We start from the raw sequence: 16,954 nt of genomic DNA, 5'->3' as shown, positions 1-16,954 counted from the left end.
AATATAGGATAAGCCTATATTTCCACAACTTCTTGTCATGCAGGGAGGTTGCTGTCACAACTTTGGTACAGGTATGGAATTTGCTGGGAAATGAAGTCGCTGTTGCAGGGTGTAGTGCAGAAGCTGAGCACAGCCAGGCAGGGAGGCAGGGAAGAGCATCTGGCCCATAGAGGGATGAATGAAGGTCAGCATGCCTCATCCGTGGGAAGGCTGCAGAAACTGGGACAGGAACTGTGCAGCCCCCACGAGCTCGCATCTGGATAGGAACGTGGATGTCACCCTGCATAGATAAAATTTGCATGGTTTGAAGAAGTGCTGTGAAGACCATTTTACCTTGTGCCATATGAGGGCGTAGATCTTTGTGCTTATTCTGCTGACAGCGCGTGGTGGTTTCTCTGGTGGGGGTCAGGGTTTGGTGTCGGCAGCCAGCACAGAAGACAGACACAAAAAAACACCTTAAGGCTGTAAAAATTACCCTTGGGCAAACAAATGTCTTGCTCAAAAGTGCAGATGGAGATATTGCTGCTGGAGCTGCACCTCCTGATGACATTTTCTGCCAGCTTCTGAATAGCTCTTGGCCAGGGTGAGACACAAAGCCTTCCTAAGCCACAGCCCACTGCACAGGGATAAACTCCTACGCCGGTCTCCACCCCTGCAGCTCTATTTGCACCTGACAGTTGTTGCCACATCCACAGCCTGTTGCCTTCATGTCCCTTATGTGCTGCCAAGGAGGACAAGCAGCCAGCAGTGGAGCTGGGAACAGAGTCAGATCTCCAGGCCTGGTGTAGCACCTGGGCTTCACCTTGTGTAGAGACCCTGGGATACGGTCCCAGACACAAACAGGAATCAAGACTATCTGCTCTGGGCATTGCTAGCAACGTGTCAGGGCAGTTTTTCAGCTCTGCATGGACACCAGCATTATCAAAGACAAGTCCCAGTAGTCAGTTGGATCCTGCCTTGGTGGAAATAAAACACCAGTGCTTTGACTGTAGTTACATAGGGAATAAGCCATAAAATAAAAATGCCAAGGAAATAGCTGAAACAAACCCTTGACATCCATCACGAGGGACAAGATCTTTCTTGACCCACTAAAAAATTATTTGTTCTTTTTCCCAGGGGCCAAACCACCGCTCTTCTGCATGAGATATGTGTTTCATTGGATATGTGTGTATCCCTAAATTTAATTTGTCCAGTTGCATTAGGACAAGCAGCTAATTCTAAAATTCATTTTGCTCCTATAATCAACCCCTCTGCCAAATGGCATTTGGGTGGAATTGTGGAGATTGTGATTTTTATTTAAAGTGATTTATTGAAATCATTAGCAATGTTCCCTAAGTGGAATCCATGGCAATCCTTTTAATCTTCCCCCCATCACAGTAAATGCAAACATTTTTTTTAATAACAGAGAGTTTGAAATATAAGGTTATTAAAATCCACACTTCTATATTTCTTTGTGCTCTCTCCCTCTGTAATGGGATGGAAACCATAACTGTGGAAATAAAGCCTCCCTTTCAGACCTGAGATGCAGAGAGTATATAATGAACAGTTAAGCATCTATTTAGTCACTTTGAATTGATGAGGGTGTTAATGAAAATGAAAGGAGCCAACTTTCCTTCCGCTCCAGGGAAACACAAAAGGTGGAGGGGTATTTTTGTGGCATTACCCTCAGCCCCTTTAATGAAGTCAGTGCCTGCAGCAGAACTCGGAGCTTCCCCAAGTGCTTTTCCAGCCTCTTCCCAGAAGTGCTCAGTGGAGGTGTAGGAAACCAAGGGGGTCTGCCCTGTGTCCCACTGGAGTGAGGTGTGGGCTGATGCCACCAGCTGTCCCCAGGCATGCAGACAGCTGCCACTTTTGCCCCCAGTTTCTCTGATTATTCTCCCCATGCACAAACAGCTTTACAAATCTTTTGCCCCAAATCACTCTACTCCATTCCCTCCTGGGAATAAAAAGACACAGCCTGGTGGGATCCTGCCTAGGATTGTTGCATCCCAGAGCCAGGCACAGGGATGGCTCAGCCTGGACCAGATTCTCTCCTCTTCCCTCTGGTTGATGCACTGGTGCCATGGCAACTGCTAACACCAAACAACTGCTGTGAAATTACAGTTTCAGAGCAGCTTCGGTCCCCAAGGACCAGTGGGCATGTCCCAGGGGTTGTCCTCTCCTCCTGGGAACCCCAGCCAAAGGATGTGCCTCGGGAGCAGGGCAAAGCCAGCCTGCACTGAGTTATCCCTGCATAAATTCCAGAACTCAGTTTGCATTGAAAAGTTTTTATAAAAAATAATCTTGCCATGTTTTCCCTCTTGGAAGGATAAAATCTGGTGAGAGGACTCAGAGCCTGAGAGAAGAACCATTTGCCCTTAGCTCCTGACTCCTGCCCTGGCCCTCAAAACATCCCCATGGCTTCATGGTCTGGAGGCAGAGGGGCCACTTCAACCATGATAGTGGGGCAGGGGGACATCAGGACACGTCCCATTGCAGGATATGTATCCATGGAGCTGTCCAGATGTCTTTCTGTAACCAGTCACAGCTCAGTTACTTGTGAGAAGAAATTTTAGGATGCTCTTAAATGTTCCTGGGAGCCAGAAGTCACTGTGACGTGGCCCAACACACACTCCACAGAGAGCAGAAAAGCTTTTCCCTCCACATCTTCTTTGCTCCTGGGCTGTACAATCTGTTCATCACAAACCTAAGCCCTGGTGATTTTATCATATGGGAGAGATGTTGGCATTTTATTCTGTACTCTTCCAAACCCCAGGCAGCTGGCAGGGTTGCTGCTGGCTGGTAACACACACAGACAGACACACACAAAAAGTTAATCTTTTGCTATTATTTCTCAGAAGCTCCATTTGGCTGCATTCAGGCCTAATGTGGTGATCTCCTTGCCCTCGTGACAGCTGTTTCTTACATGGGGAAGCAGCACGGAAAAAAAAAGGCAGAAGTGAAAAATGGAGCTGTGATTTATTTTCACCTCTGAATATAGAAAGGCAATTTCCCCCTCTCTAAGATGTCCTCTTCCTCCTTTTTAATTAAGTCCCAGTGCCTTCAAACCAAGCCAGAACCCCACTGAAATCCCATGCCAAGGCAGATGGGGAGATGAACAGAGCAGGGAACATGAACCAGTTTAAGACCATTATCAAGGTGACCAAGGACGGGCTGGTTCTTACCAGTTGACACACAGCCAACCTGAGAGGGGAGAGAGTGAGGGAGCTCAGCGCCAAACCCTCCTGCCTTTCTGCAAACCAGGCATCCCTCCGATGCCAAAACTTTGCTGGGTGGAGGCTGCAGGAGGGGAAGCAGGGCTGTGGGGAGCACCACTCTTCTGGGATGCTGGCGGTGGGATTGATGATGTCCTCCCTCCTCCCGGCAGCGCCCGCGATTTGATTTCTCCCTGCCGGCGGCACAGCTCCCAGACAAAGGCTGCGCTCAGCGCGGGCGGGCTGGACCTGCGGGTACCCCCGCGCCCCCACACGCACGCTCCGGCTGCTCCCCGCCCTGCCCTCCACCTCTCCGGGAAGATCCAGCAGACGGATCAAAGCTCGCCTTTTTGCCATCGAAAGGATTAACTCCCCGGGGAGCAGCGGCGGAGGCTGAGCCTACGCTCCCGCCACGCATCGCCTGCTGCACGGCGCACTCAGGAGTTGTGGAGCCAACCTCCCGACAGCTAATCCCCCTCCCTGCTGGAGCCGGGGCGGCTGGGGAGAGCGAGCCGGGCTGCTGGGCGAAGGGACAGGAGGGGAAGAGGACGGGGAGGAGTGTGCACACACACACACACACTCACACACGCAGGCGTGCCCGCACTCCCCGCAGACGGCGGGCAGCGGCACCGCATCGGGGGCTGTGTGCGGGGAGCTCCGTAGGGAGCCGAGCGCTGAATAAAACAAGCTGGAGCATCAGGCGAGGGGATCTGTTCGCTTGGAAAAGTCTTTAAGGTAAATAAAACCCGAGAGCGGCAGCTTCTGGGCTGGGCTGCCCTCCGCGGACCGTGTGCTGGGCTCATTGCTGGCGTGGCCGTGGTCTCTGATTATGGGTTTTGTTTTTAAAGGAATCGATCGGGAGATGCCGGCAAAAGAAGTTGGTGAAAGCCGGGCTGGAAGGGCCGGGAGCTGCGCGCCTCCGGCTCCATCAGACGCCGGGAGCAGCTGAACTTTGTGGGGTTTGAATCTGTGTTTCTGTTCTGCGAACGCTTCGGGAGAGTCACAGCGCGGCATCGCACACCTTGCGCCTGACCGAGCCTGGGGAACAGCAAAGGGGGGATTTCTGTCTCTCCAAGGACCATCACCCGTGGAAAAAAAAAAAAAAGCTGGAGAAAGGCAATTTATCTTTCTTTTCCAGATGACTGAAAACACCCACAGGATCCTGTCTCTCCGGTTTTCATCAGTGAGTAGCATCAGGGAGAGACGGCTGAGGAACAAAAATGATATCAGTCAAAATCATTCCAGCATCTGCTTTTTCCTAAGGAACTTCATGCCCATAGGGGGTTTCTATGGGCATTTCCAGGAGTGATACCGAGGTACCACAGATGCATCCCTACTGGATCATGTAAGAATTTTCGAATTACAAACCTACCCCATCAAGACCTTCTCTGCCCGGTTTGCAGTACATGGTTTGGTGTAAGTACAGCAATTCTCGCCTCTTTCTCTCCTTTTTAAGTCTCTTGAGCTTGGAGATCTCTTTCCTCGTTGCAATTATGATTATTTGCAACATCAGTGCCATCAAAGATTGGAGCACTTTCCTCTCCCAGATCCTCCCCAGCGTTAACAAGACTCTGAACTTGGTACAGCAAGTGGAAGCCACCACCAGCTCGGTGGTAAGTGTCCTCCAGGACCCTGAGCAGGACAACTACCTGTCCAATAGCCAGTCCATGAACTCCAGCAACTTCACAGCTGGCCTGGACCACTTGTTCCAGTACTCATACTCGGACAATGACCAGCTCTACAAGGAGTACAAACCCCCTCCTCGAGATGCCATTCCTCTGCCCAAGGCTGTCCTCTACCTTCTCATGGCAGCCCTGGTGGTGGTGGCAGTGGCATACGCCATCGTCGGGCATCTCATCAAAGACCTCATTTACGACTTTGTAGGTGAGTGCAGGCTTCACATGTTGTGTGCATGTGGCCAGAAAAAGCCTGGTGCAAAGCCTGGAAGTGCTGGCTCGCGTGTCTACTTTGATTTGGATGGGGTTTAGACCAATCCTTGACCCTTTCACATTTGGAAGACAGTTAATTTAATGTTCTGAGTTCTCCAAACTGAGGTGTATGTTGACCACCTTCCTAGAGAAAATCCTTGGGTTTAGCCCCCTTCCTAAAGAAACAAAGCTTGTGCGTGCGTGCGTGTGTATAAATGTGTGTGTGCGTGAGTCCGTGTTGCCAAATGACTGTAAAATCCTTTGGTAAGTTTCAACTAAGCTTGGATTAGAGGTCTCCAACATGAAAAGTTTCATGGCAACAAATAGCTGAACACAGGATAACAACCCACTAGTGCATTATGAAAGAAAAGCTGCCATATGAGCTTAACCCCTTATTGGACACCAGTGAATCCACAAACTCCTAGGAAACACAGCTCAGCAGTCTGGCTCCCTTGTACAGCCCCTAGCATAGCCATCACAGCCTCTGCAACAAATCTATGCAAAGACAGCTCAAAGAGTGTGCATTTTTGTGAGGTTTGGCTTCCTGGCTCTTTGGTTTCATCCTGTTGCTGATGAACAAGGTCCCTCACCATCAGGGACAGGAGTGCAAACACTCTGCTGGCTGCTGTGGTCAGGCTGTGGTGTAGGCAGAGGTGCAGACAGAGGTGCTTTGCTGCTTATGGCAAGCCCTCAGTGATTTTGCCCTGTAATTTGTAAGGCTGGTCATGCTGGGGAGTGCAAATGTGCCTGATTCCCTTCTTAATCCTCAGTACTTTTGGCCCCAACAGCCAGCTCACCATGTCCTTTTGGGGGTCAGGGCCTTGCTGCAGGGTGCTGGTGACAGCTTTCCAGCTTGTATGGGGGGCCAGGAGGGGTACTGAGAGGGGTTTAAGCTCCTGGTTAGCAGAAGTGCATACCCTGCAAGAGCTATGGGGAGCAATGTCCTCCTCAGGGGAGCAGAGCTGAAATCCCTTTGCACACCCTTGCTCTGAGCCATGGACGAAGCCCTGCAGGCTCCATCTCTGCAGTGGGAGGGAGTTCACGCTCATCTGGAACAAAATCCACGTGTTCATCCTCGAATCCCTTTATTTCCCTGCTCCTGGGATGTGGGAGACACACACCAGCCAAAACTCCATCGGTGCCTGTGGGGCGTGCAGCACCCATGCCTTGCTGATGGGAGGGCAAGCCAAGTCCCTTCTGGAAAGGATCATGACCAGGCAGAGGCTGGCAGATCCAGGACACAGGGATTCAGGGAGGGGGTATTTGGGACAAGAAAGGTCAAACCTCCTGGCAGGGTACAGTACTTGGGATCTTACATGAAGCTCAGACAGGAAAGCGGCAGGGAGCAGCTGCTGAGGAGTCTTTCTTCGCCCCAGATGGAAGGGGATGGATAAATTGTCTTAAGTGTTAAATTTAACACTTAATCAGCAGCTTTCTGGGGCTGTAACATCACCCAGCTCTGCCACTCATCTGATTTAGAGTTGCCTTCCCAACAAAGATAGGCAGTGGGGACAGCACCTAAAAATACACCTGCTGCTGCCCCAAGACGCTCAAAGGACCAGGTCAGGCCAGGTCAGAAACTCTCCCAAAGCAGGGGCTGGTCCAGCCACAGTGTCCCCACAGAGCAGGCGACCCTGCCCCAACTGCTGGGGTCCCTGATGCAGGAGAGCACAGATGTGAGTGCTCAAACCCGCCCCTTGGTTGGGTACTGCAAAGCAGGGCCAAAATTGGTACAAATGCCATGCCCCTATGGGCAGGGAGGGAGGCTGCAGCCACGGTCCGGGACATCCATGCCCCTGACTGTGCTATTTCCAGCTCAGCAGCAATGCTCCCTGGTGACCTTTAGCTTCAGCCTCTGCGTGGGACGAGGTCAGCGGGGTGCCCCTTCCTCGCAAAGCCTTTTGCAAAGGGACTTCCACAGCCTTTCACAGCACCGTGGCTATCGTGGGGCTGGGCAGGCATAGGGACAGCCCCGGGGTCTGCCCGCTCCCCACCACTTCGGAAGAAGCCCTTTCCCAGTTCAGCGCCCTCGCTGAGGGCAGAGCATTCTCTCCCTGCCCAGGGTGGAGGTAACACCTCTCCAAGTTAGAAATCCAGAGGTGAGCTTCTTCCCCATGCAGGCAGAGAGGAAAAGGCATTTCCAGAACTCCAGCAGCACCCCTCAGTGCCGAAGGCTGCCTCCAGCTCATCCTAGTTAGCACTCCGGGCCTGTCTTCCCACAGCTGATACGCTTAAAATGAGCCAGTCCTCAGAGGAGAGCGGCCGAGCCTGTGTTTGTTAACACTGCCAAGGAACAGCCTTTAAAGAGAAGGTTTCATTTGAATGAGTTTGCATAAAATTACTTTAGGGACAGGACAGAGGGGCCAAGGGATAGTAAATAAGAAGCTGGCCTATTAGCTGCCTTTAACACAATGCCTGGATTTATATACTCGGCAGCAGCTCCAACCTCTGCTATCAGCCTTTCTGCACTAACCATATTTAGAAGGATACAGAGAGAGATGGAAATAAGATGCCAAAGGGCTGGAGCCTGTTTCAGGGAGATTAAAGTGTGAATAGTTAATCACTACTTTAAAGAGTCACTTGGAAGCATCAAAGATGATTTTGACTCCTCAATAACAGCTTGTCAGACACGGCTTGGGAAGTCAGAGCATCACCCAGCCCTGTGCACTCACAGGGACTGTGAGAATCAGGCGCTGGGCTTGGTTTGGGATGGCAAAGGGGTTCTCGGGATGCTGCCAAGCTCTTCCCCTGTGAAATCTGAACAGGTATTTGAGACACTGACACCTCTCTTGCAGATGCTTCTTAAAAAATCAATTAGAGCTTGCCCAATCATCCCCAGGGGAGATGAACAGTGCTGTGATGCTCAGGAGGGTGGGGAGGAGTGGAAAATGGGAGGCTGCTTTGGAGGAGGGGGAAAGATGCATTGTCGGAGAGGAGGAAGGCAGAGCACCTGGATATGGATAAGAGGGCTCTGAAAGAGACCCTCTTCAGCTCTTCCTGCAGAGACCTGACCAAGGATAGCCCAAAATACCTTAATTTCTCTCTGATCCCTCTCCACTTGCTCTGAGCTGACAAAGTCTCATGTTTGACACTCTCCCAAAACTCATCAGATGTCTCTGCTTGGGGATGGATGCGAGCCCCCTGATGAGGCAGAAAGGCTCCTGTGTGAGTGCAGCTCAGACCCAACCACCAGTTAAGGCAAATTGGGTCGAAGCATTTGGAAAGCTGCTTAACTCAGAAGCACTGGAGAGCTGCCAGAGCCGGCGCTGCGGCGAAGAGCCGGCTTGGCAAATGACAAGCCTGTCACCAACGTAGGAAGCGCCTAATTACTGCAATCCTTGGGAATCGGCCCGCCCTCCCTCCTCCGTCCCCAGCAGTTCACTGAATAGCACCCTTTTTTAAACGTAAAATAGGAGGAAAAAGGGTAAAAAATAAAAAGTTTGACTGGAAACAAAGCTGTTGCTATGGAGACTGCACGCTCGTGGTCCCCGGGAAAGGGGAAAGCATCTCGTTCCTGCGCGGGAACCACACGGGAAGGGTCTGATGGTCTGCGTGGGAGCGGTGCTCAGCAGGGAGACCTTCGCTGGTGTCACCCGAGGTGACAGCCGAGGTCTCCTCTGAGTTGCTGACCTCCCGAGGAGACCTTGGAGGAAACTTTTCCTTTGGGAATGGGCCCAAGGCAGGTGCCCAGCTGGGGCAAAGCAGGGCGGGTTCACTGACACCGGCGGGACTGTGCTGGTCGATGCTCTGATGCTCTGGGACTGCTCAAAACCCTGCACTGTTCTTGGAGCGGGGTCTTTCTTTTCTTTGCCCTTTTGACCCACCGGCTGTATTTTTATTTTTCATCCTTATCTCTAACTGCCACATTTCAGGCTTCTTTAGGAAACAGTCTCCTTGAACAAAGAAACTGTGCATGAATGTAACATTGCTGAAAATAGCTGCTGGGTGATCCTGCGGGGACTTGGGATCCACTTTTAATTGCTCCACACAGAACCGCAGGGCTCGTAGGATAATCCAGCCCACGGCAGGGATTGCAGACAGCATCTTAGACCCATCAGAGAGCGCTTACATATCTTCTTTTCAGGCTCTGTTTTGAGGATGATTCCTTTGCTTCCCAAAGTTGTGGGAAAAGAAGATACCACATCATGTTCCCTTCTGCTTCTCTATCTCAGTGCTAACCCACCTCTGACACTAACACCCCACCTCAGTTTCCCTTCTGGTGCATGGGGGTATATCAGGGGCTCCTGAGCTGCTGTTTATGGGCTCTGATGTCTAGCAATGACTGCTGTAGAGTGGCTTTCACTGGGTTAGTTCCCACTCCCGTGGGAGTGTACCAACTGCCTGTACTAACAGGCAGATGTCCCATCCCCGCATCCACTCTGGCATTGCCGCGGCCACAGGCTGCAGCTGTTGGCCAAACAAATGGCTGCAGTGGCCTTGCCCTGCAAAAAGAAGAGAGAGGTGGCCCCACTCCAGGATAGCTGCATTTGCAGCCAAATCTTTGAAGCTCAAAGCCGGAGCAGTGGAACGGCTTCCAGCATGCGCTGCCGGGGATTGACCAAGGCTGGCCCCAGGGATGCGCCATCCCACAGCACCGTTTCCAGCCCTGCCATCGTGTGATCCAGGTCCCTGGGGCAAGGACTGTGCCTTTCTACTCCTCTGCAAGCACTGGTCTTTCTTGAGCTGAGAACCAACCACAACTCCTCCTCACTCTCTGGCCATCCTCACTCTGCCTCTGGGGAGAACATCTAAGGCTGGAAGATGCAGAGAGCAAATATCCACTCCCAGGAGCACGCCTGCCTCCCACCTACCACACCTGAGTCATCACCTCTCTGAGACCCACTCTCTGGAGCAGCAATGCTGCCCGATGGATGGGACTGGGATCAAATTCAGGCTTGGTCCAGGGTTGTTCTGGTGCAGAGAAGCTGTTTTTAAGAGAATATCATAATTAATTGAATGCCTTTTCCGTGTCACGCCCTTTTCCCACCAGACACTTCATGCCAGTGACAGCTCTGCAGAGGGACAATGTCCTTACCTGTCTATCAGCAAAGCAGTGTGCTCATGTTGCTTGGGGTGCAGGACAATTTTGACTCAGCCAGCACAGCAAAGCTAACAAATTTCTTCAAAAGGGGGAAGGAAGAACAGACCCCGACAGCAAGTTCATTTAGAGAGATGTGAATCTGGGGGAAAGGGGGATTTCTAACAAATTACTGTTGCCAGGGGCAGACACAGGTTTTCCAATAGAACAAACCTGGGAGTTATCTGCTGATTTTGGTAATGAATAAGTAGAGCCTGTCCTGCAAATGAGACAGATACGATGTCCAGCTGCGAATGCTGCATCCTGTCAAACACATGAGGGATACCCTTGAACTCCTGTCCATCGGGAACGCTTTGGCCAGAGCTGGTCCAGCCTTGCTGCAGAACACAGTGTGATTGCTGGGTCAGGACTCGTTTCAAAGAAAAAGGAGCTTCTGCTCCTGCTGCTGGGAAAAGGGCTTTTTTAGCAGCTGCTTTCACACCCAGCTCCATTTAAAGCAAAATTAGAGCACAAGTTTGATTGTTCATCGAACATGCTACCCCTTCCTTTCCTTGTTTCCATCTCCACAGGGACCGTGAATGTCTCACTCCCCATTTAAATTTTAGCCCTTTCTCCCACCTGCCTCTGCTCTTCTGCTGGGGATGTCTCTTTTTCAGTGGCTGAAGTGCCTCGTGGACATCCCACCCTGTCACCAATGAATGCAAGGGACCTGGACACTCCTACTGGGATGAGACTGGGGGTAGAGCATCCCTGTGCTCCTCTGCACACAGACAGCAGGAAGCTGTTCCCTGCTGCCTGCATCGTAAGGGTTTTCAAGTGAGGACCATCCTTCATGCTGCTGGTACAAGGAGGGCACACTGTGACATCTGGGCAACCCCAGTGTTTTTCTGCCCCCAAAACTATGGTGCATCTCAAGGGTCTGCTTCCAGGGGTGCTGTCAAAGGCTCTGACAGAGCCAGGGAAGTGCAGGGGAGCTTTGTGCCACATTACTCTGCTACTTAGGGATAATAATAATAGAGTTGCTATTCCACAACTCCTGATTTGCCCAATCTGCTCTATCTTGTCTCTCCAGCTGCTTTGGATCAATCGCTCCGTATCGATCTCACCCCACCTCAGCACTTCCCACCTCTCCATTCGCCCCGCAGATCTCAGTAGGCACGCTGAGCCTCGGCAGCTCCTGAGGAGCAAGGAGAGGTGTCTCTCGGTCAGATGCTGCTCCCCCAGCCTGGCTGAGAAAGTCCCTTTCTTTTATCCAAGACATTCACAGACATGCCCATGTGCATGCCCTGGATTTTGCAGCACGTGTTACGAGCTCCTTCCAGTGGCTGGGTAGGGGCAGGAAATGCTTTTTCTTATCTCCAGAGTGCAACTGTCCTGGGTCCAGAGGTGCCACTGCCCCAGGAGCACACTGTGTGGTCCTTGCTCACCCCAGCTCTGCCCTTGGGTGTCCCAGGACCATTGGGTGTCCTGGCTTAGCCTGATTTTGCTTGCCTTCTTGCTGGAGATTGCATGAGCACATATGTGGACTTTGATCCAAAAGAGGATTTTGTTTTCCTCTCACTGGCAATTGTGTCTATTTTTTGTTGCTCATTCAGCCCCCCCGCCACATGCAAGAGACAGAGAGAGAAATACCTGACATGATGCTAAGGGCTACAGCTACCTTCAGCTGTCACCACCATGAAGGGCTCCCAGCCCTTCACCACCCTCCATTACCCCATTATACCTCCCCTCGTTTTCATTATCCGAGGTTTACATCATGTGCTTGTGCATGACATGAGGTTGTGCATCCCATCCCCTGCAAAGGCCCTTCCGCATCAGAGCAAGGTTTAATCCCATTGACGCCAAAGATGTGCAGGTCTCCTCTCTCTTCTCCGTCACTCCTCCCCAGACATCCCACAGGGGAACCTGTGAGACCTTGGTTTCTCACCCACAAACTGAGAGGAGCCACAGGGTGAAACTGGGGAGGAGCGTGCGTGGCTGGGACAGATCCAGCAGTGGCTGGCAGGGGAGATGAGGGTACTGACATTTTTATGGTTGTTTGTCCAGGGTCCTGCTGGCAGGAGATTCTCTGCCAGCTCCACGGGGCCTCGCTCCCCTCTTCCACACATGGCAACACGCTGAAGTTACAGGCCATAAATGGCCACAAATAACGTGTAATTGTGTAATTACTTCACTCCTTACTTACACAGTCAAATCATAAAGGCATCGCAGTAAATACCCTCTAATGACAGCCTAATTACATCTTCCTGCAGATTACTGGGTAATTAGATCCAGCAGGCTCCAGAAATAATTCCCAGGGAAGCAGTGGTTCGGATTAGCGCGTACAATCCAGCCTGCTCTTACCCAGGAATTAGACTGTGGCAGCCTCACACAAGCCACCTTCCCCAGGCACCCTGGTCAGCCACATTCCCTTTGCTGACAGTGCATTTTGACCCTTTTCCCATAGAAATGGCTTTTACTGGTTCCCTTGGTGCTCTTCCAAAACACCCATCCCCTGCATTTCTGCCTTTATCCCAGTGCTACATCCAGCTCCAGCTTCTTCTGCTGCCTGCAAATGTCCCCAAGGTTTCGTCATTTGGCCACCAAGTGCCACTCCCCCTGACTCACAGGCATCCAATGCTGAGCTCTTTGCTTCCTGTTGCTCACAGCAGTCCTCATCCAGTGGCTCCCAGGATATTTGGGGACCCATAGCCCCTTTTCCTACAGGTTATTCCCCTTCTTCCTTGCTGGACCAGCCCCTGCTCCCACTGGAGTTTTACAGCTGACATCAAGGAAAGCAAGCCAAGACCTTTAATAGTATCTGTAGGAGGCAATCTTGTTACTGCCTTTGGATTCTCCTCACAGCAAGTGTGTACGGGGACTGGAGGAGCCTGGAAGGTCTTGGGGGCAAGAGGCTGGGGCTCTGTCTGGCGTGGACCCAGCCCAGGCTGCAGGGCCAGACCAGGAAGAAGATGGTGGGGTGTTTGGCTTTAGTCTAAATCCAGTAAAGCCAAGCAAAATTGAAGCTACAAAGGGAAAAATACCTAAATGAGCCTTTTGGGCTTGGGTGATTTCCTTGGGGAAGTGTTGTAATGGGGAGCCCAGGCTCTGGCTGGGGCTGTGGATCATGCAAGTGAAAGCTAAATGCCCTAACTGGGACTTGGGGCAGACCCAGGACTCCCCAAAAACCTTTAGACCACATATTTGCTGAGATTCCCAATCACTCTTGCCAGCACTGTGGTAGCTGAGGGAACTGTGGTGGTTCTTCTGTCATTCCCATCACACAGCCAGCAGACCCTGCTAGCGTACTTATGGAAGGAAAGAAAAAAGAAAAACCAAGAAAAAACAGTCTCTCTCTGGACATGTTGCCTGTGCTCAGTGTAGTGGGAGCATTATCCTCCTTGGAGCCAGCAAATTTGACCTACAGTGCACACACTGAGTTGCAGAGAGAACCACAGGTCATTCTCGTCTCTCTTCTCACACCTGCAGAAATGTCTGGACACCACTGGCGAGCTGAGAAATTAGATCTTTCATTCCCTTCACACTTGATGGCATTTGCCATCATTCAGCCTCGGTTTTGCTGCAAAACTTTTTTCTGCAGCCCATGAGAAAGGCAACATCTCACTGGGAGTGCATTTCTCTGTCCCTGCTCCACCAGGCAGCCCACATCCTCCACCAAAGAGCTGCAGTTGAAATGCCCTGTAGGGACAGAAAATACCCCATGCCACAGAGGAGAGAAATGCTATTTCTTCAGAGCAATCCATTGGCAAATAAGTGGAGTCCCTCAGAAAAAGCTAAACCAGGCTGGCCCTTTTGTCTGCCTCCTGGCAGCTATCTCTGCTTTATTTTGGGAGCAGAGCTAAACCAGGGGGGTGTTGATGCTCCACTGCCCACCACCACCAGGTTCTAGGGTTCTTCTCGCCTCACCTGGATTTCCCCAGCTTTGGTTTCCTCGTTGTTGCTGCCTTCCCATCGTGGCTGGGCATGGTCTTTCATTGCCCAAACAGCCAAGTTTTTTAAAAAAATAGCTGTTTGGGAAGCAGCACCACCTACCTCCACTGAGCTGCAGCCCCTTGTGCTGCAGAGGGTGTCTTGGTCATGCCACCATCCAGTAGTGACACTGTGTTTTGGACAGTCACCCTCAAGGTTGTGAGAGTGGCTGGATCAGCTCAGAGCCATGTCCTGGTGCTCTGGTGACCAGCAAGAAGCACAGGCTCAAAGCTGCCATGGAGGGTTTGAAGCCCTGGTGTGGCTGTGATACACTCTCGAGGTAGAAAAGCCATGTCCCAGCCATGCCTCCAGCCCAATTTGGATGTCACATAGTTATTTAATTGTCCCCTCTGTTTCTGACAGCAAAAACCCACTGCAGAGAAATACATTGCTGGAGAGCCCAGATGCACACTTCACTTCACAGGCACGTCATTCCCATTTTTGGGATTAGCAGAGTGATTTCATTTGCCTAAGCTGGGAGGGTTTCCAGAAACTAGCAGCCTGAAAACCTGCCCAGAGCTGGGAAGAGCAGAGACTGCAACTCCACAGGAGCAGAAAGGACTGAAAGGGCAGTGGTGGGCAAGGGACCCTCCTGGGAGGGCGAGAACCCAGAGTGAGAGGTAGGATGTAGCAGGAGGCAGCAATTTTCCAGCCGGCTTGGACTGTGGGAACAGCCAGAGGTAATCAGGGGCTTGTTTTGTGCTTTTCCCTCCTCCAGACTGGATCTTTGGCCCCAACCCGGACGACAACAGCAACAAGAGCGACATCAACTGCATCAGCAACAGCGTCAACGAGATGAGCGAGATGCCCGAGGCGCCGCGGCACCGGGACCGGCAGCCCCAGGACGTGGTCATTGCCATCGGCGAGACTTGCCACTTGCCACAGCAGACGTGACCGGCGCGATGTCCGGGCCAGGCGGGATGGAGCAGCGGGATGGAGCAGCAGGATGGAGAGCAGGAATGGAGCAGAGGGATGGAGCGGAGGGCTGGAGCAGTGGAACAGTGCAGCAGCCACCTTGCAGGACCGGGCAGTGAGAGGAAGGGATGGGCAGAGCCGGCACTGCGGAGCAAAGCCCTTCTCCCACTGGCTTTGCCTCTAAGGACCTTGCTGGGGTGGGTGGCATTGCCCCTTCTCCCAGGCTTGTCAGCCCTGTCCTGACATCTGCCCGTGGGTTTGTGACCCCTTCTTTGTTCCCTGTGAATAGCGAAAAAGAAAAAGCAAATGCAAAATACACCCACCAAGCAAAGCTTGCAAGAGAAATGAGCTGGAGAGAGGCCGGGCGGTCCTTTGGCATGTGGCTGTCCAGTGGCATGGGAATGGGGTGGTGAAAAGGGCAAAGGAGACAAGGAGGCGGCAGAGAAATGGGAGTATCTGTGTTTCTGGGGACAGGTCCAGGACACAGCAGGGAGCTGGGGGCTGCAGAAAGACACAGAAAGGTCAGTAGGGGCCAAATCCAGACCTGCCTGGGTCATCACTCCTCTCCTTAGTTTTGCAGCTCCAGCTCACAGCCTATTTCAGCAGGTGCATCATTCCTTGGTCCCAGTGCCTCTTCCTGATGAAGATCCCTTTGCTCTCCACATCTTTCCTGAACTTAAAAAAAAGGTTATACTGATGGCCCGCAGACCTGACCCTGAGAAAAGGCAATGGTCCAGACTTCTGCCTCTGCACTCAGGGAGGCAAGCCCTGCCTTTCCCAGCCTGCAGTACCCAGCACACCATGAATAGCAGGGGCTAGAACAGCAATTTTCCCCTTCAGAAAGTGGTTGAGGAAAATGGATGCAGTTTCAACCTCCTGCTCCAATGGCTTTAATGAGAGCCATTACCAGCAGTCCCACGCTGGGGCTTTGTCGGTTTTGCAGGATATTACCACAGACCTCCCCTCAGTAATTAACCGTTTCCAATCAGACACAGCGTTGCTGCCACCACCATTTTCCTCCATTATTTTGGCCCTGGCTTTGTAGTGTGGCTGCTCTGGCACTTGCCAGCCATCTCTTGTGGGGCTATGAAGGGGAGCCAGGCAGCGATGCCCCGGCAGCACGTGAGGATGCTGGCGGGGTGATCCCATAACTCTCGGCCCTTGGGAGTGGAGCTTCAGCACCAGAGCTGGCTGTGGGCTGGGGAAACTGGGAAGGTCCAGATTTCTGGGGGACAGGAGGTTGTATGGGGAGGGGCTGGTTTTCTTGTTCCCCTGCCCTTTCAGCATCTGAGGGCTGGAGATCAGGGTTATCCAGGTGCCTCTGGCACTGCTCGGGAGGGACAGTGAGACCATGTGTCTCACACTGGCACTGCTCTCAGAGGCACTGGTCCCTGCCAAGGGGACATGCCACTCACTGGGCACAACAGGTCCCCCCCTGGCTGCAGGAAACAGCCCCAGTTACTTATCTGCACTGTGGACACATTGACTGCTGGAAATAAGGTGGAGGCTTCCCTGAGGATGGAGGCAGCCACCTCCACTCCAGCCGGGCTCTTGCTCCCTTCCTGTGACACCTCGGGTCCCATGTGATGCGGTTTGACCCTGAGCAGATGCTCCTGCACCAACCAGCAACCCGCACCCAGGGCCAGCCTGGCTGACACCCACCCGAGGCCACCGTCCTCCGAGCAGGAGCAGAAGGAAGGAGCCAAGCTCCCTCCTGTGGCCACCTGCACCGGGGTCCACCAGACTGCTCAGTTCTGGGAAGGGGCTGGTGAGGAAGTGCCCTCAGCCCACTCCCCTCAGCCTCTTGGAGCCAGCCTCTTGAAGCCCCTCTTTTGCAGGGATGCATGGAGGGATCCTGGTGTTGTGTCCATTTCCCAGACCAACCGAGCCCTGGGTGATGTTACAGCAGC

General features: G+C 52.4%; 1 protein-coding gene across 2 annotated transcripts; it reads left to right on the top strand.

Annotated features, from left to right (window-relative positions):
• Positions 1-3,408: 3,408 nt before the first annotated feature.
• LOC116791291 lies at positions 3,409-15,370 on the top strand. 2 transcript variants are annotated; one of them, XM_032697129.1, is made up of 4 exons: positions 3,431-3,929; positions 4,043-4,153; positions 4,333-5,078; positions 14,848-15,370. In XM_032697129.1, exons 3-4 carry the CDS (start codon positions 4,601-4,603, stop codon positions 15,021-15,023), a joined length of 654 nt encoding a protein of 217 aa, XP_032553020.1. In that variant the 5' UTR covers positions 3,431-3,929; positions 4,043-4,153; positions 4,333-4,600; the 3' UTR covers positions 15,024-15,370. The 2 variants fall into 2 exon arrangements, with proteins under 2 accessions (XP_032553021.1, XP_032553020.1); XM_032697130.1 differs by having other exon boundaries at positions 3,409-3,929; positions 4,043-5,078.
• The last annotated feature ends 1,584 nt before the right edge of the window (positions 15,371-16,954 follow it).

This window comes from Chiroxiphia lanceolata, chromosome 9 (assembly GCF_009829145.1).
Source record: "Chiroxiphia lanceolata isolate bChiLan1 chromosome 9, bChiLan1.pri, whole genome shotgun sequence".
Lineage (NCBI taxonomy): Eukaryota > Metazoa > Chordata > Aves > Passeriformes > Pipridae > Chiroxiphia > Chiroxiphia lanceolata.
This window is presented reverse-complemented; position numbering and strand designations above follow the sequence as displayed.